The sequence below is a fragment of the Delphinus delphis genome, chromosome 14 (genome assembly GCF_949987515.2).
Source record: "Delphinus delphis chromosome 14, mDelDel1.2, whole genome shotgun sequence".
Lineage (NCBI taxonomy): Eukaryota > Metazoa > Chordata > Mammalia > Artiodactyla > Delphinidae > Delphinus > Delphinus delphis.
In genome coordinates, this window is record NC_082696.1 from 14,625,693 (window position 1) to 14,645,171 (window position 19,479).

General features: G+C 40.7%; 2 protein-coding genes across 5 annotated transcripts in view; one reads left to right on the forward strand and one right to left on the reverse strand.

Moving 5' to 3' along the window:
* Nucleotides 1–2,548: 2,548 nt before the first annotated feature.
* On the reverse strand, nt 2,549–16,440 carry ARMT1 (acidic residue methyltransferase 1). Its single transcript, XM_060029775.1, has 5 exons — nt 16,298–16,440; nt 13,906–14,011; nt 13,196–13,440; nt 7,815–7,980; nt 2,549–4,477 (listed from the first exon to the last, which is right to left on the reverse strand). The coding sequence occupies exons 1-5, from the start codon at nt 16,336–16,338 to the stop codon at nt 3,710–3,712; spliced, it is 1,326 nt and encodes a 441-aa protein (XP_059885758.1). The 5' UTR covers nt 16,339–16,440; the 3' UTR covers nt 2,549–3,709.
* A 212-nt stretch (nt 16,441–16,652) lies between these two features.
* RMND1 (required for meiotic nuclear division 1 homolog) overlaps nt 16,653–19,479 on the forward strand; it is a 39,135-nt gene continuing 36,308 nt past the window's right edge. Inside the window, exons 1-2 of one of the 4 annotated variants that reach the window (XM_060029780.1) lie at nt 16,653–16,866; nt 17,922–18,143. The gene's annotated coding sequence lies outside the window, so the exon portion shown is untranslated. Of the gene's footprint in view, nt 16,867–17,921; nt 18,144–18,775; nt 19,039–19,479 lie in introns of those variants that run through there. The other 3 variants (XM_060029779.1, XM_060029777.1, XM_060029778.1) reach the window with 3 other exon arrangements.

Genomic DNA, 19,479 nt, shown 5'->3' on the forward strand with positions numbered 1-19,479 from the left:
AAAGTAACATAGAGCTTCCCTGGTGGCGCAGTGGTTGAGAGTCTGCCTGCCGATGCAGGGGAAACGGGTTCGTGCCCCGGTCCGGGAAGATCCCACATGACGCGGAGCGGCTGGGCCCATGAGCCATGGCTGCTGAGCCTGCGCTCTAGAGTCCCCAAGCCACAACTACTGAGTCCGGAGCCTGTGCTCCGCAACGGGAGAGGCCACAACAGTGAGAGGCCCGCGTACCGCAAACAAACAAACAAACAAAAAACACAAAAAGTAACATAAATCAATGGAGTATAAACCGCCATCCTCCACCTAATTATTTACCTGCCCTTCATCCACATTTTCATCATAATATACCTAAGATACTGGATCTATGTCTTGCTAAAAAAGGGTTGCATGAAATTTATAGGCTGCTTTACCCAGGAGTTACTTCATACCTAAGCAAGTATGGTATTGTTAGCAGTTGAAACAATTGAAGATGCTATTTTAGGAGTTTCCCAAGATCCCTCAGCTCTTCAGTGGAAACTTCACCCCCAGCTGACTCCAGAGCCCCAGCTTCCCTCATCGTGCTCCTCTGTACCTACACCAAACAGAATATATAGGCCAAACCTGCTGGGGTAGAAACAGGTGGGGAAGCAGGAGAAGGCGACAGGCAGAGCCCTGTCCATTGGGTGTCTCCAGCCCTCATTTCAGAGGCCCTTAGGTGATGTTAAGAAGCAGTTCAAAAACCAGTGTTTTCCAACAAAAGAGAAACAAAAAATATAAAGAAGACTTCGTGAAAACGTAAAACTTTTGTGCTGCAAACAAAAAGACACCCCATAGAATGGGAGAAAATATTTGCAAATTATATATCTGATGGGACTTGTATGCAAAAGATATAAGAACTCTTACAATAAAAAATAAGTAAACATAAACTCTTGGGACTTCCCTGGCTGTCCAGTGGTTAAGACTCTGCACTTCCACCACAGGGGGCAAGGGCTTGATCCCTGGTCGGGGAACTAAGATCCTGCATGACGAATGACAACATGGCCAAAAATAACATAATTTTAAAAATTAAAACTCTTACGACAAAAGATAATCTAATTTTTAAATGGAGAAAAGAATTGAAGACACTTCTCCAAAAATATACAGATGACCGATAAACACATGAAAACATGTTCAACACCAGGGAAATACAAATTGAAACCACAGTGAGATACTGCTTCTCACCCAGTAGCATGGCTATAATGAAAATCACAGACAATAACAAGTGCTGACAAGGATGTAGAATTGGAGCCCTCATGTGGAATGTAGAACACTGCAAACACTTTGGGAGTCTGGCAGTCGCTCAAAATGTTAAATGTAACTGCCACAGGATCTAGCACTGTTACACCTAGGTACATACCCAAGAGAACTGAAAACACACATACATACAATCACGTGTACATGAATGTCCATGGCAGCATTATTCATAATAGTCAAAAAGTGGAAACATACCAAATGTCCATTCACTCATGAATGGATAAATATGGTAGACCCATATATGGTATATCCATACAATGGAATATTATTCAGGAAAAAAAAAAGGAATGAAGTACTGATACATCTTACAAGCGGTAAATCGACAGACGGAAAACAGATTACTAGTTGCCAAGTGCTGAGGAGAGGGGGCTGGGGAGTGACTACCAACGGGTGCAGCGTTTCTTTTAGAGAATGTAAAACTTTCCGAAATTAGACTGTGGTCATGGGGGCACAGCTCTGTGAACATACTGTACTAAAATACTGTACACTTTAAATGGATGAACTGTGTGTGAATTTTATCTCAGGAATGCTGGTTAAGGGCTTCCCTCGTGGCGCAGTGGTTGAGAATCCACCTGACAATGCAGGGGACATGGGTTCGAGCCCTGGTCTGGGAGGATCCTACATGCCACGGAGCAACTAACCCTGTGTGCCACAACTACTGAGCCTGCGCTCTAGAGTCCCCAAGCCACAACTACTGAGCCTGCGAGCCACAACTACTGAGCCTGCATGCCTAGAGCCCGTGCTCCACAACAAGAGAAGCCACCACAATGAGAAGCCCGCGCACCACAAGGAAGAGTAGCCTCCGCTCGCCGCAACTAGAGAAAGCCCACGTGCAGCAACGAAGACCCAAAAGCAGCCAAAAATAAATAGATAAAAAATAAAAATTATTAAAAAAAAAATCAACTGGTGAAACTCCAAGAGGCCCCTCCCTCCTGCTAAATAAGCATTTTTAAAAGTGCCGCCTTGACTTCCTCTCCCATGGTGCCAACTTCTTGCTGGCTCTAGTTTGCTTCCTTGCTCTCTTTCTTGTAGGAGAGGGTGAACTACTTCCTCATAATCTCATGTTCTTAATAAAACATGAACATAGAAACAAAATCCCATGATTTGGAAAAAAGTATTATACCATAGCTCCTGCTGTGGCTATGAAGTCAATACAAATGTACAATTGTCTTCTAGTTTATGGCAAGTGTCTACAAGTAATTCTCACGTGCTCAGTATTTTAGTAACAATGTTTAAAACAGGAACACATGTAGATGAGGAAATGAGTAAATCCAAAATGTGCAGCTTTATATAAACATTTTACCAAAACAATTTTAAGCACTTAGCAAGGGCACAGACTATCACTTCATTTAAGTGACATAATTTAACAACTGCTTGGACAACATCTATAATATACATTATGAGTTTCTTCGTCATAAAGACCTCATTTTTAATCTTCCCTTCTTGACCTTCCCCCACTGGAAGATAAAACCAGTGACATTTTCAGTACAATTTACAATTCATTTTATTATTCTGGTGCAAGAAAACGCTCCCAGGTTTATTTCCAATTTCAGTTTCAAAACAAACTGACCTGAAACTTAGTCTTTAATAGCTGTGATCACCAATAAATGTGTAAGATTATAAAAGGTGAATTAACTCGTTGGTAGTACAAAGTCAATGCAGAAGAATCTTTCCTACCTAAAGCATTTTTTTTAAACTGTAGGGCAATCCCATTCATTTAAAACATGTATGTGTTAAAATAATATACTTCAGTTGATTATGGACATCACAAATAGAATTACTGTAAAAGATATTACATTTCTTCGAGTACTATTTGTTTCATTCTGTTCAATTTTGTGTTTCCTACCATCCATTCTACAGGTCAATCAAAATACAAATGCGTGCAAATAATACAGGTTTTTGAAATGAAATAAAATTCAAGGAGAACAAAACTAAGAATTAACTTATGAGGTAAGTTTTACTTTCGTGTGTTCAGATATCACAGTTGTTAAGAAATGCCTCTCTTTACAAAGCATATTTAACATGTAAATATATTATATCTTCACTGAGCCCTTATCTCTAGAGCCCAAAATCAAGTTGAGTAAAATTCCATGCCTCCTAGAATATTAAATACCATGCAGCACAGTATTTTTTAAAATGTTAACTTTTAAAGCAGAATTCACTTATATGTCTGCCCAATTGAAAATAAGCTCATTAAAACCATTTGAAATGATGCATTTAACTTGAAATAAGTTACTAAAATTCCAACATAAATGTAACTATCTGTAACCAGTGTAATCCACCTATCCCCAAAACAATGTAGCGGGGCAAAACGTTCAAAGGAGAAAGCATCAGTGTGTGTGTGTCAAAGAGCACTGAGAAGCCCACCTTCCCAGAGCTTTTCTGGGGATGAAGAGTGACTGTCAGATCTTCCTACCCAACTGAGAGTTCCTACAGCAAGTCAAAGCGGACCATCAAACTGAAATATTCCATATTTCCCAATGGTCAACCAGTTGGGCACAGAAGCTGTGAGTTGTTCACCTTGCCCAGGCTGCAGACCAACCTGAACTTCAGCTTTTAATGTTCTTATACTGCAGACAGGTGCAGGGTGGAAGCCATTCAAAGCCTCATGAAATGGAACGGTAAATTCCCATCTTCTGTCCCCCGTCAACTTCCTGTAATTCAAATCACCCTTAAATAAAATTAAATGTGCCTTTTGTAGTGTAGCATATAAGTCAGGAGCGACTTGAGGCATTGCACTGAATTCATGAGGCAGAGTCCAAAACATGTGATCGAGGTAAACCCATCTGCCCATTTTAATATGGTTTTCCCAGTCAACCCCACATTTGGACACCCACTTATGATTAGAATGTTTTAGTTGTTTGATTATCCAGTTAAAATCATGTAGAGTAGTATCAGAAACAAACCATGGAATCGTTTTCCCATAAAAATGGATCTCAGTAGCCAGTTTAGAGGACAACAGTAAGTCAGCTAATACTAAATCTGTAACAAGTTCAAACCCAGAATTATCCAGAACAATATCCACTCGAGTAATAGCTGCTTTTCCTCTTTTTTTTTTGCAATTGCTAAGCAATGACCAAAGATGTTCCATGTCATTCACTAAAATGAAAGGTTTTAGGTCTTCCAAAGAGTTTATTAAATTGATCTTCTGAGAAACAGTTTTCCCACCTGATAGAGACAGATCACACTTATTTCCCCACAGTGAAATCTGAAAAAGAAAAAGCACAAATCATTTACCCTTCTTTTGAATAACCAACAAAAACTCTATTACGTAGGCTGTAATGGGAGGTGGGGCTGCTAAAAGTATTCATAAAATTCTTAGTATAAAATGTCCACCCAATCTACATTTTCTCTAAGTATACTGTATAAAAAAGGTAAAACAATGAAACTTTAGCCAGCAATGAACTCAAGAAAAAAACCAGTTTGAATGATTTTAGCACTCACATCGTTTAATCAGAGTGAAAGTTTTTGCATCTTGCAGATATTATTAGAACATGATCAGCTGCTGTAAAAATGAGGCTACAAAGTTTACTTTATAATCCAGAGTCAAGAGAAAATAAAAATTCCCCCATCCTTAGGACCTGGCAACTTTTCTGGGATTTAGTTCTCTCACTTGTAAAATAAAGAAATTGAACACGGTGATAACCAAAGATTCTTCCAACTCTAATAATCTATTATTCTACTTTGAAATACTCAAGTTTATTTTGTAGAAAATGGTATGTAGCCCCATTTTTTTAAGCTCTAACTAAAATTACACGTTTAGAACTGTAGGCTCTAGAATCAGACAGACCTGGATTCAAATCCTAGCATCTCCAATAAACAACCACTGGTAAATTAAGCTCTAAGGCTCAAATTCCACAACTGAAAAATGAGATAACAATAGTACTTAGCTCGTAGAGTCATTCTGAGTATTTGACATAATGCATGTAAGTAATGTACCCAAAAGCTGGCATACAGAAGTATTCAATAAATGTTAGCCCAAACAGGCTCTAGTATTCTGTGATTCAAAATAAGAGGAAAGTGCATGTTCCAACCAAGGATATTATTTTAAAAAGAAAGATAACTCAAGCGTCCAAATTTGATGAAGAAACATACAACGGCACACACGACGGCACTCTCCAGCTGAGGTCAGGGTCTCTGTTGGCCTATGGCACATTTCCTTCAGATCATCTTCCAGTGTGTAACTCTGTATTTATTTGTGCCATTATTCATTTATATTCCTTCAGGATTACAAGTTCAATGGCAACAAGGACTAGTCTGTTTTCCTCACCACCACATGCCCGGCATCTAGAACAGTGTTTGATGAAGTTGACACTGAAATATTTGTGTGAACAGCGGTGGAGTGCTGTGGCTTTTAAAAGCATCAATAATTCCCTAGAAACTAAGACACCTTCAGGCTTCCTGTAGGGAGGTAACCTGCTGGTCATTGTGAGCACTAATGGGGACAACTTTGGCTTCCTTTACGTGGGAGAAGAGGGGCAGTCTGGGGTAGCTGGCTGAACTACATGACAGAAGATAGATCAGTATGCTTTCTTCTTCACAGTTTATTATACTTATGGGACAAAGAACATATTCAAAGAAGATGATTTCCCAAAAGAATGGGCTGGCTAGGGGCAGCGAGTGACATGCTGATTTGTTTTTTCTTTTCTTTTCTAATTCTAAGCTAAGTATAATAGTGAGAGGGGGAAATAATACTCCGGTTTATTAGTTAACAGAACCATGACCACTTTTCTTCCAAACTCAAAATATGCCTTTCCTGCTTCATCATTCAGCTTACTCTGCTCGCCCTCCAAGTTTCATCAGGACTTTATCACATCCCACAACTATCAGCACATTCGGTAGCCTCTACTTTCAAGGTACATCCAGAATCTGGTGACATTTACCATCTCTGATGCTACCAACTTGGCCCAGTCTGCCCTCACCTGAGTCACTGTAGTAACAAATCTCCCCATTCCCACCCTTGTGCCTTCGGTCTGTCCTCGGAAGTAATCCTTGAAAAAAGTCATTTAATGTTACTCCTCTGGGCTTCCCTGGTGGTGCAGTGGTTGAGAATCCATCCACCTGACAATGCAGGGACACGGGTTCGAGCCCTGGTCTGGGAAGATCCCACATGCTGCGCAGCAATTAAGCCCGTGCGCCACAACTACTGAGCCTGCGCTCTAAAGCCCGCGAGCCACAACTACTGAAGTCTGCGTGCCACAACTACCGAGCCTGCGCTCTAGCGGCCGCGTGCTGCAGCTAAGAGTTGCACTAGAATTTATTAAATTGATCTTCTGAGAACTAGAGCACTAGAGCCCGTTCTCCGCAACAAGAGAAGCCACCGCGTTGAGAAGCCCGCGCACCGCAACAAAGAGTAGCCCCTGCTCGCTGCAACTGGAGAAAGCCCAATCGCAGCAAGGAAGACCCAACGCAGCCAGAAGTAAATAAAATAAATAAATTTATTTTTTTTTAAAAGTTACTCTTCTTAGCAAAACCCTCTAACAGCTTCCCACTTCACTGTGAGTAAAAACCAAAGTCCTCGCCTTTGCTCCGGAGGCAGCCTGGCTTCTGTGCAGCCGCGGCCCGCAGGCCCTCTCACCTCTGCTCCCCATTCCCTGAGGCCTCCCTGGCAGGGTCTCCCACACACCTGGCAGGCTCCCCGCTCAGGGCTCCGCAGGAAGCTCCACCCAGACGTGAGGGGACCCCCTCCTTCACCTGCCTCGGGGCCCGCCTCCCTCCTTAGCAGGCCCTTCCCTGGGGGCCAGGCTTAAAACTGCAGCTCCGCACCCCTCCCCCACCACTCCAGGTCCCCCTTCCCCGCTTTATGTCTCTTCCGAGCACTTTCAAACATCTCTTTATGGAAATGTTTCGAACGTCTTTTGGGAAATAAGGGCTGGGGAAACTGCTGTGTAAAACCACATACTTTCAAATAGTTCTGATTATAATGATATATTTTAAATTTTAGGATGTTCTGAATGAGAATTCAAAACTAAACTTAAGACAAGATAGATGAAGAAATGTAATAAAAGCATATGAAATAGGCCATGGGCCACCCGATTGTTTCCACCTGCTGATGACAACTGCACAACAGCTGTGCTCCACTCTGTGCCCAACACTTACAGGAACGAAGCTAGTTTAATTCTCAGGTCAAATTGCGAGGCACATAGTACCACCCTCAGTTAACCGATGAGGAAACTGAAGCTCAGAAACATCAAGTACCTTGCTTCAGGTCCAAACACAAGTAAGTGACTCGGCCAACATTCAAAGCCAAGTCAGGCTGGGCCGATCAGATGACTGTGGACCTCAGTATCTCTCCAGAATGACAGAGCTATGAAGCCAGATGACTCCTGTGCCGCTAAAACCTCCAGTGGGGGGAGAAGAAACTTCAAAACCCCTTTTCAGAGATTAAATGGGTTTTCATCTCTCGAACAGATAATTATTAAAGTGATAAAAAATGATCACTGATAACTTAAATGACAATATGTAAACATGCTTTGCTGTTAAACGTGTACCAGTTTATTTTTCAACTATTTAAATAAACTCAGGAGATTAATTATTATATTTACCTGAAGAACTTTAAAAAACTCATTTTTCAGCTGATTTTCATCTAGGTCTTCAATAGTTTTCATCAACTCTTGCAGGTGAGTACATAAAGCAATGATAGATTCCTGAGACTCAAAGAAATTTTGGTCTTTTAATTCTTTAAATATATCAAAGTCGTCGATTGGTGGACTAAAGTAGGAAAAAAGCATAAGTGAACATTTATATAACTACCTTTTTTTTAAATATTTGGGTAATTGCAGTTTATTAAAGGAAAGAGAATAGTAGCAGCCCATCTAAAAACTCACTGGTAATCTTTGCTAGGTATAACATAGATCAAGTTACACAAAAATAATAATCAAGTTACACAAAATAAATCAAATTAAACAAATTATGCAAAAGTAAATCCCCACACTCATTTTAACTAATTGTCAAATGTTCCTTAATCAAATATTTTACCGGAAGCATTAAATAATTATAGGGACTGTATCTATAATTACTTACCCAGTGGGTTTTCAGGGCAAAAGGAGAAAAAGAAACAAAATTTCAAGACAATTGCTTTAGTTCAACAAACATTCTTTTGGTGCTCAGGGTGGCCAGGTTCCAAGTAACAAACATATAAACAGAATAGCTGAATACAATGTAGTGATTACTAATAGAGTCAAATACAGATTATGGGAACGCAATGACTACTTGAGATAGATCAGACAGTATTAATGTAAATTTTATTATAATGACAAATTTTGATCATTTATGTGTAGATTCTTAATTTTTTCGCAACTTTTACTCCCAAGTTGACTTTGACCAATGGCGATGTATGTGCCATGGCTACATCTTCATGTTGTCCAATGAGAGATCAAATAATATTAATACTGGCCTAAGAAAAACACAACTCAGAAGACAGAAATACTAACATAAAAGACTTTACAGAATCAAACGTCAACAACATTCAGATCATCTGTTCTTCAAAATTAGCTACTTTTTCCATGGGTCTTCTACCTTAGGGTAAAAAGGCAGTATGGCTGATGCAATGGGATTGATTAAAATCAAAACCAAAAACGTACCAGAATTTACACATCCAAATGATGGCTGCCTCCCTTCTCAGTCAGTCACCTTGGGAAGCTACACCCTTAGTCCAAGAATGTTGCCATTGCTCAAAGCACTTTTGGAATTCCTCTCTGGGGATTTTCTTCAGAACCTGTGGCACATTATTAAAGGTCCTATCAGTGACAGTATACCTTCATCCTTTGGAGTTTAATTTGTTTTTGGAAACAGCCAAAAGTCACTCAGAGCAATTTCAGTAGAATGAGGCAAGTAAATCAAATGGAATAAAATATTTTTGATCAAAAATGAGGAGTGACTAAAAAATAATGAGACTAATCTTTTTTTGAGGTTTGTAAACTGGCTCTGAAAGAAGTTCCAAAGAATTAAAAGACGTTTTTAGCAATGGCAGCATTGCTGAAGTGAATCAGTGTCTCGAGGTGACTTAAAAGGACAAAAATTATTTGGGTGCGTGGGTTCAACTGCAGGGGTCAGCAGACTGCAGCTTGCAGACTCCCTCTGGCCCACCACCTGTTCTGTATGATCTGCAAGCTCAGAACGGTTTGCACATTCTTAAAGAGTTGAAAAAAATTAAAAAAGAAGATTTTGTGACACATGAAATTCAAATTTCAGGGTCTATAACTGATGTTCTATGGGAACCCAGCCATGCTCATTTACATACTGCCAATGGCTGCTTCGGCACCGCTAGAGCTGAGGAGCTGCAACAAAGACCATGTGTCTTCCAAAGCCTAAAAGGTTGGCTATCTGGCCCTTCACATAAAAAGTTTGTGGACCCTTGTTCTAGTGCTTTATTAACAAATCCTTCATTAATTTAAAGTCACACCTCATGTTAAGAATGAGACTTGTTCCTTATATTTAAGAGAGCAAACTCACATAGCTATAAATGATTTCAGATTTTAAAACGTTTGCTATTTTAGAATCTACTATAGCTGTATATGTGTACACAAGGACCCAGGGGTTCTCTCCTAGGTATATACGCAACAGAAACACACACCTATGTTCACCAAGAATATGTGTTCGAGTATTTGTAGCAGCACTCTTCATAATAGCCCCAAACTGGAAACTACTCAAATATCCATCAACAATAGAACAGGTCAACAGATTGTCATGTATTCGTATCAAGCAATGCTATACAGCAATGAAAACTAATGGTTTACAATTATACGCAACAGTATGGATGAGTCTCACCAATGTAATGCTAAGTAAAAGAAACCAGACACAGAACTACTTCCATAAAATTTCATTTAAATGAAGTTTAAAAACAGGCAAAACTAATGCAGGTCAGGATAGTGGCTACCCTTAAGGAGCAGTGATGGTGGTGACTAGAAGTGGATCCAAAGGGGCCTAAATTCTGCCTCTTGATCCAGGCACTGGGGACACAGCATGTTCTGGTAAAGACTACTGAACACTTAAGACATGTGCGCTGTTCTGCATCTATATCACACTTCAATAAAAGCTTAAAAATGTCTGCCATTTTCTCCGTACTTTCATCTTTCAATATCTGAAGTATATTTACTTAATATATTTAAATTTTACATATGGCTAAAACTTTGAATCTTAATTTAGATTTGCAGATTTTCAACCATTTAACTCTAAAAAAAAAACAAAATCTACATCTTGACAAAGAAAATTAGAAGTATGTTTCAGCGTAAGGGGCAAAATCAACAGAAACATATCTTACAGCTAATGTGTGCTTTGGGATCCTGCAGAAGTTAGGAAGACCATTCTTTGGTCACTCTGGAGGCGTCACTGACACAGGATAGGAATTCTTCCTATAAGAGCCCTAACAAATTGGACACTTAAAAACTACCTCAGGGGTAGTGATAAATTAGGAGTATGGGATTAACAGATACAAACTACTATACATAAAATAGATAAGCAACAAGGATTTACTATGTAGCCCGAAGAACTATATTCAATATCTTGTAATAACCTATAATGGAAAATAAGCTAAAATATATATACACACACATATATATTTATCTGAATCACTTTGCTGTACACCTGAAACTAACACAATATTGCAAATCACTGTACTTCAATTAAAACAAACAAACTACTTCAGTGCTAGTTCTGCTGTAGGACAGCCTTTCTTTACACCGACCTGACACCTGAGTACGGTACAGTATCAGACAAATCCCCGGACCTTCAAGTATCTGCCACGGAAACCACCTTAGGAGAGCTCCACACCCATGGCTGACTAACACTCTCATTCCTGGAACTTAAAGCTGAATTTTGCCTCTACCCCTTTTATCAAGCTATTCTTGGACCAATGGGTTGAGCAGCACAGGCTGGGCAGGGTCTCCCTGGGGCCTGGAAAGAAAAACTGATATGCAGGCCCCACCACAGACAAATTAAATCATCAGGATTTAATGTAACAACTTCCAAATCTGTATGTTTAAAAACAAAACAAAAAACTTTTCCCCGACTGGCTGACAAATGTGCAGCCAGGTTTGTAAGCTCCTGCCTTAGAGTTTTCATTCTCTGAACCCGATCTGCCTCTAAAATCAAACTCAGAAACAGCATTCCTTTTACCTTTCTAACTTCCAAACTCCACTAAGCCTGTTCAGGGTGCCACTCAGCATTTCAGCACTTCAGCAGCCTTGTCTAATACCCTGGATATTTTCCAAAGTTATGAAACCATCACCCAGAACGTCAGACTAACCTTAGTCCCGGAAAGATATCCAAATGTACTACTTGTTTGAGGGTTCTAATCCAATTTACACAGACCAGGCTCAAATACTGGCTCTACCATTTACTAACCACGGAGCCCTGGGCAAGTTACTAATCTCTTTGAGCCTCAGTTTCCTCCACTGTAAAATGGAAATCATAATACCTATACTTCACTGGGCTGCAAAGTAACTAGAACGGAGCTGGTGTTCAATATATGACAGTGCCTAGTGTTTGCTATAGTCTTTTGCTTGGATCTGTCAGCCAGAAAATGTGCTATCTTTTTAACATTATATTCTGCTTTTAAAGCACAAGACCTAAAACATACTTATTCAGCAAATACAAAAACTTTTGACTTTAAAATAATTTATAAAGATGATAAAATAATTTATAAAGATGAAGATAGAAAAAAAATAGTGAATAGACTCAAATTTACGCATGTTCCCCAAAGTCATCTTTTTTTTTTTTTTTTTTTTGCGGTATGTGGGCCTCCCACCGCCACAACCTCTCCCGTTGCGGAGCACAGGCTCCAGACGCGCAGGCTCAGCGGCCACGGCTCACGGGCCTAGCCACTCCGTGTCATGTGGGATCTTCCCGGAGTGGGGCACGAACCCGTGTCCCCTGCATCAGCAGGCGGACTCTCAACCACTGCACCACCAGGGAAGCCCCAAAGTCATCTTTTTATTTTAATACTAGTGCTGGTTTAATCGATTGTTTACAATTATCCTATGCTATGTTTAGGAACAGATACCAAAAGATTCCTCTTATTCAGCAAACCTGTATTTCTGTAACCTGTGAGCTAAAAGAATGATCCATATTACACTTTCTTCTGCTCTACAGGTCAGTTCTCTGTCAGAATTTTCCTAGGAAAAATTAAATTAGTATAAACAAACCTATAAAAAATTATTTGGGGGACTTCCCTGGTGGTCCAGTGGTAAAGAATTCACCTTCCAGTGCAGGGGATGCAGGTTCGATCCCTGGTCAGGGAACTAAGATCCCACATGCAGTGGGGCAACTAAGCCCGTGTGCCCCAACTACTAATCTCACCCACTCTGGAGCCTGTGCGCCACAACTAGAGAAGAGAAAACCCGCACGCCACAACTGGAGAGAAGTCTGCGCGCCACAACGAAGATCCTATGTGCCGCAACTAAGACCCGACGCAGACAAAAAAAAAAATTAATTAATTTAAAAAAATTATTTTTTTCTAATCTAGCTGTTAAATAAAGAGCTAAAAATTATTAAGATAGTGCATAAAACAATATAGTGACTCTTTTCACCAAATAATTCTGACATATTATCTATTTTTATAAACAAAACATATGCTTACTTTGTCCTGTCTTGATTTTTCATATAAATAATTATTTCAAATTAACATTTTCTGCTCAATAAGTAACATTTTGTTTTACTCTACAAATAAGTAAGTTTTTATAAGGATTTTTATATCTGAATATCCTATTCAGATATTCAATCTTAGGTCTCTTCTGGGCAAGTGGATTTTAATTGCCAAGAATGTATTAGAGCAATAACATTTGCAGAAATTTCCAATAGTGCCATTAATATCTGTTGAACTGAATACAGGCTTCTACTGGTTTTTATTTTAAAACTTACCATTTTATAATTTTTAAAAAAGCACAAATTATCTAAAACATTTGTTATTTGATGGCTATATACTTACCTTTGGATAATTGCTTCATGAATTCTTCGATACATGTAGCATTCTACAAACAACCACGGTGAGAGAAACCACCTTGGTTTTCCATTACTTTCATTTAAAAGGCTCTGTTGATATTCTAGGTACTGATTCCATAGGTCAGTATCAACAAACTTCTCAACCAAAGGAACAATTGGTTTATCTGTTTGCAATTCATTCCGTAATTTAGAAAGAAGAGAAATTGCTTTCTTTTCAGCTTCCAGGCCTTTCTGCAGAAATACAGGGGGGAAAAAAATACACACACACACACACACACACACACATATATATGAATAGTTTACATGTAATTAATTTATATATAAGTATTTCATCTACAAATATAAGTATATATGTACACACATATATCCATAATTCCTCTAGGGTAGCAAATTTTTATGTATCTAAATTTAAGAAGGAAAAAACTAATACATTTCAAAACTATATTTTATGTCTTTCAAAAACTATTATAAACATTTAAATTCTTAAAATTAAAATTCTTAAGTTGAAAAATCAAAGAACAACACAGATCTCATATCAACATTATGTTGCCTTATCTAGCCTGCCTTTATTTTTTTAAGTTTCACCATATGAATTTATCTCCAGGTGGAATGACCATTACCACAGAGGGAAAACTGTTTATTGTGTTTCTGTTAGAGTTAACCAAAAAAGAATTAATGTTAAAACACAATTCTTACCTCTCCATGTTTCTCAAAAAATTCACTTTTATGTCGATGCAATGTATCAATAGCCTTGGTTAAGATCTGTGGTAATCTGTCTTTAACTGTAAGATATGCAAATGACCTAGAAAAGAGTCATATACACAGTATATTACTTAGTAGCATTAACATTAGAAGGCTGGTCATCTTTCAGTTTCTGGAACACCTCATTTAAATTCAAATTCCTTCTCATACAAGCCCTGTAAAGTAAACCAGCATTGCCCAACTCCTACAGTAACACAGGAAAATCTGAAAACCTCTCTGGTATATCGTAAAAGCTAAGCACTCTTTGTGCCTCAAATTCCAGGCTCTACCCTGGAGTCCACTTAATCTTTCTTATCTTTCTCATGGTATTCCTTTTATTTTCCTTAATCGGAAACCAGTTTAACAATGGGATAGGACAGAAAAAGAGTTATCCTAAAAATCAAACAGGCTTTCCTCCTCGGTCTATTACTTACTAAGCGACTTCTACTTAGAAAGATGAATGAGGCAATGGATGGAAAACTGCCTGAAAGACTTTACTTGCTAGAAAAATATAATGAAAAATATTTATGAACCTGCTTCTTTGTCTATACTCTTAGCCAACTTAATTCTTTTCTAAGGTTTTTCTTGCTGCCTTCTTTACCTGCCTAATAACTCCTTCCATCCTCTCTGCCCCTAAACAAAATTAAGGCAGATTACCCTCTTGCTCTCCCAACCAGAAAATTAGAGATTTTCAAAAAGTGTCAAAGAATGAAGAAACCTGGAGAGGAACAAAACTTGAGTATACCTGAATCAAAAATTAAAGATACTCTTGACTTTAGACATGCAAAAATCAAGGGTTACAGATTATTGTTGTATGTTTAGTTTAAGGACATACATGATTCGGTTAGAAAAAAGACTTTAGTACTGTGCAGTTTTTAGATAGAAAGCACAAAACTTAACTGATCAGTTCATGTATATCTTCAGATCACCAGAGACAAAGTAAAAATGAAGAAAGTTGGAATACTTCTGCCCAAATCTCCTATTCTAGCTTTAATGTGGGATCATCACACTACTAAAAACTCAGACCTTACTGCAATTTTTAAAAATAGGGTTATATACCCTGAGTATTTTTTCAAGAGGCTTCCTCAAATGTTAACCATAAAACTCAAAAATATAGCAAGAAAATAGGAAAAGTGCTTTCTGATTCTGTGGTGTTTTACAGTGAGTAGGTTTTAATATGCATAGTAACTGCTCTGATCAGAATTTAACTTTTAACAATTACTACTAATTCCTTGGGAGAAGAGAAAGAATATTCAATCAATTGACACTTGAATTTTCCAAGGCAGCAGACACGAAAAGAAGTGCCAGTCCTTTGAGATTTTACTTAACTGGAAAATTAGTCTATTTTTCCAGCTAGTAAATTTCCTCAGAGGCTTCCATCTCTAAGGGTAAGGTCTCAGGTCTAGGACTTGGGTGAGAGCAGAGATGCCTAGGACTCAAAATTTAAGGACGCAGACACTCCCTATATTTGCCTGAAGGTGAGCACATGCTTAAATTCTGGGACATTGGCCTCTCTGGCCTCAATCTACTGCCGGTACAGTCAATTTCTTCCAAGTGCTCTTGTGTTTTGCCATCTTTCGCAGTAAGGACATATTTCAAATATAAATTGGGCCTCTCAATTTATACAGAGAGATATAATTTTATAGAATCTATAACATGACGCCTAAAACGCAAGAAGGTACAGGCACTTGTTATAGTGGGATTATGAATTAATCTGGTCAGCAATAGGAAGAAACACATTTCTCGATAGATCTCAGATCCCTAACTTTTGCAGACAACTTTAACCCCCCCAAAGTAGGTTTATCAATTAAAATATGATTAAAGCCACGCGCTGCAACACTCTGAAAGGAGGCATACACTTTCAAGACAGTCATGCGTTAAGTTTAAAAAAAAAAACCAAAACCAAAAAAATAACCGTATCGAACCACTTGAAAGACACGTTAACTGATTCACATTAATAGAAGACTATCAAAACCCCTGAACCACCATTGTAGAGAGAGGTGGGGGTAAGCGGAGATTTTCAGTCGTGGTTCGCAATCCGTTCCCGTGTAGGCAGGGAAGAAGGCACGAATCAGCGTAAGGAAGAAGCTGCAAAGCCGATCCGAGCCTGGAGCCCGGAGAGCAGCCGCCTAGCCCTCGCCTCCCCGCGAGCCGTTAGAAACCGAGGCACCGCCCCCGGGAAGCGGAGCCCGGACAGCGGGATGGAACTCGCTGGCGGCGGGGAGCAGGCGCCTCCGGCCCGCCGCTGCTTCCCCGCTGGTACCCACAGGTTCCCGACGAGGCCCAGCTCTCCGCAAAAGTGGGGAGGAGGAAAAGGAGCGGAGCGGGCGAGGAAAGCGACACGAACCCTACGTCCCGTGCCGAGAGAGACACCGGATGCCCCGCCATCGCCTTCCGCGCTCCCCACGCCAACGCTCGGGTTTCACTCGCCGCAGGAAAGGAGGCGGTGCAGGCGCGGGGGAGGAGCTGAGAAAGGGAGGGATGTGGATTAAAAAACTGCTTTTGAATGAAGAAACTTTATTTGGTGCCAGTAGAAGAGAAAAACAATGGCCGAGGACGCGGAGATCTTCCGGGGACGAAGGCGGGGACTGCTGAGGGCGACGAGAGAAGCGGAATAAGGAAGTGGGCGGAAGGCGGAAGCAACCAGGGACCGGGACGTCGCAGAGACCAGGGAGCGGATAAGTTCGCGGCAGCACGGTCACGTGCTCCGACGGTCACGTGGACCGGGCGGCTTACGCTCCGCTGGGCCAGGAGTCCTGTGCGCCTGCGCAGTGTCGGGCGCTGGGCGGGGCGCTGGGTCGGTGTTGGGACTGGCTGCGGGAGCGCAGGACTGCAGCCGGTACTCTGTCTCTTGCCTGCGGCGGAGGCGCAGGAGCGTGCGCCTTTGGCGCGTCTGTCTTTTCTTCCCGCGGAGAGGTTAGTGCACTACTTTGTTCTGGGAGCTTGTATGGCCTCGCACAGCGGTCCGCCCTTTGCTCCCCGCCGCCCTGAACGTCTCACGTGTTTTACCGGTACCCCGGAGGCCACCTGCCTATTGCAGTGATCTTTGGTCGATTTAGCTGGGAGTGAAAAGCACTCCGTCCATACCCACGTACTGAACCCTTTGAGCCAGTGCATAGCGGTAACTGCAAAGATAAAATAATTTTGAGCAGCTTAAGGAATTGGAAGGCGTGCTCCAGAGATTAGCGCCGCTTATCCATTGACTTATAGCCTAGTTGATACAGATTACTTAGTTGGTATGTTCTTAAAAAGTAGAAAATGTGTCCAAGAACTGAGTAGCTGCCTTGTATTTCATTCAAAAAATACGAGTTGAATACCTGCTGTTTGCTGGGCACTCTGGTTACAGGAGACACAGCATGAACAAGAGGCAAATCTTTATCCTCAAGGAGCTTAGGTGCTACAGGAGAGAGACAAAGATCTCCTTTCCTCTTGTTTTTTTCCCTGTAGCGTTGTGACTATTTAATGTATATTTTAGTGGTTTACCACGTGTATTATCTCTCACCCCCACTGTGATGTAACTTTCAAAAGATAGGGATTTTCGTCTATTTTATTTTCAGCTGCATTAGCAAGTAGGACAATTTCTGTCACATGGTAGGCACTCAGTTCATAATTTGTTGTGTGAGTTAATAAATTAAGAACACAACGTGTTTGCAAGTGATGTTAAATGCAATGGAGAAATAGTGGAGGAAGCTAGAGTGTGGGTGCTGGTGTGCGTTTTAAATGAAGTGGTCAGGGAAGACTTCACTGTGTAGGAGACATTTGAGCAAAGGTCTGAAGGAGGTGAGGGAATGAGGCTTACAGACACCCGAGAGAAGAGTATAAGGGATAGTAAGTACAGAGATCCAGAGACCAGAGTGACTGGAGCAAAATGAGCGAGGGGAAAAAGCTGGAGGAGATGTCAGAGTGGTGATAAAGGGCAGAGAATGGAGGGCCATGTAGTCTATCTTAAGGTGTTGGGTTTTTATTTCAAGTGAAATGTGAGGCCATCATCAGATTTTATGAAGAGGGAAGATGTAATCCGATTTGAGTTTGGTTGCTGTGTTCAGAAGAATCTGAAGAACAGAAGCTGGGAAACCAATTCGGAGGCTGCGACAATAATCCCTGGGAAGGACAGCAGCTTGGACCAGGATGGTGGCAGTGTTGGTGGTGAGGACCAGTCCGAACAAAGCCAGTGGGATTTGCTGACAGACTGGGTATGGAGAAGGAAGAGAAGAATAAGGTGGACTGCAGGTTTGGGGCCTTGGCAAAGGGAAGGATGTAATTGCTATTTTATGAGTGGGGGAGACTGGGAAGAATAGGATTTGCGGGAAGATTTCAGAAGCTCAGTTTTGAGCATGTTACATTTTTCATGCTCATCAGAGTAGTTTAGGGATAAATATTTGCTATTCATCAATTGTAGGTACTATATAAAACTATGAGATTGGGTGAGATCACCAAGAGCTGAGAATAGAGAAGAAAGGTGGCCCAAATACTGAGCCTTGGTACATTACATTCTTGGGATGGGAGACGAGCAAAAGAGACATCCTACCCATGAGGTAGGATGAAAATGGCCAGCGTGGTATCCCAGAAACGAGTGAGGGAGTAGGGTGGAGTGATCAGCTGTATCACATGTTGCTGGTCAGTCAGGTAAAATGAATACTGAGAAGTGACCACAGGACTTATAAATGTGGTGGTCATTGCTGGCCTTGACAAATGGGCTTTGGTGAAGTGACAGATGAAAGCCCAATTGGAGTGGGTTCAAAAAAAATCAGAGAAGAGGAGATGGAGAGAGGCAATAAAACTCTAAAAGGAAAGGAGCTCAGAGAACAAGTGTAGTATATGGAAGGGAAGATGGGGGTCGGGGAAGAGTTGTTTTTATAAGGTGGGAGAAATCAGAGCCTAGTTGTATGCTAATAGGAATGTGTCAGTAAAAAGGGAAAAATAAATAGCAAGGGGGAGAGAGGGGAGAAGGGCTTAACTATGTCTTCTGTAGGCAGGGAGGGAAGAGACTTGGTGTGCAGACAGAGGACCTGGCTGTAGATGGGACCACGGGCACCTCATCTGTAGCAGCAGAAGGGAAGACAAAGTATATGGGCACAAAAGCAATAGGTGGGCAGGTGGATGATGGCAAGGGCTGGTGGAAGTTCTCTCCTGATTATTTGTGTTTTGTCAACCAAAGCGGAAGCAAGGTCGTTATTGAGAATGAGAAAGGAGGAGGCGTTGAAGGTGTGAGGAGAGAGCAAAAAGTAAAATATAGTATGGAAGTACAGTATTTAAGATCGTTGAGCGGCATGAAAGGCCCACCTGAAGTGAGTGGTCATGATTTTAAAGTGAGACCAGATGGTTGTTGGTTGGTTGTCCGTCTCCAGCCACGTTGAGGTGCAGGAGTCCAGGCATAAGTTAGGTGAATTATATTTAATTCACGTTGAGGTTTTGCCACGTGGGTATGTGGAAGAGTGGGGTACAAGGGATTTGAGGTCCATGGAATATAACTAAGTGTGGAGGAAGTGATGTGGGGAGTGAGGGACAGTGAAAAAGTGGTTGGATCAT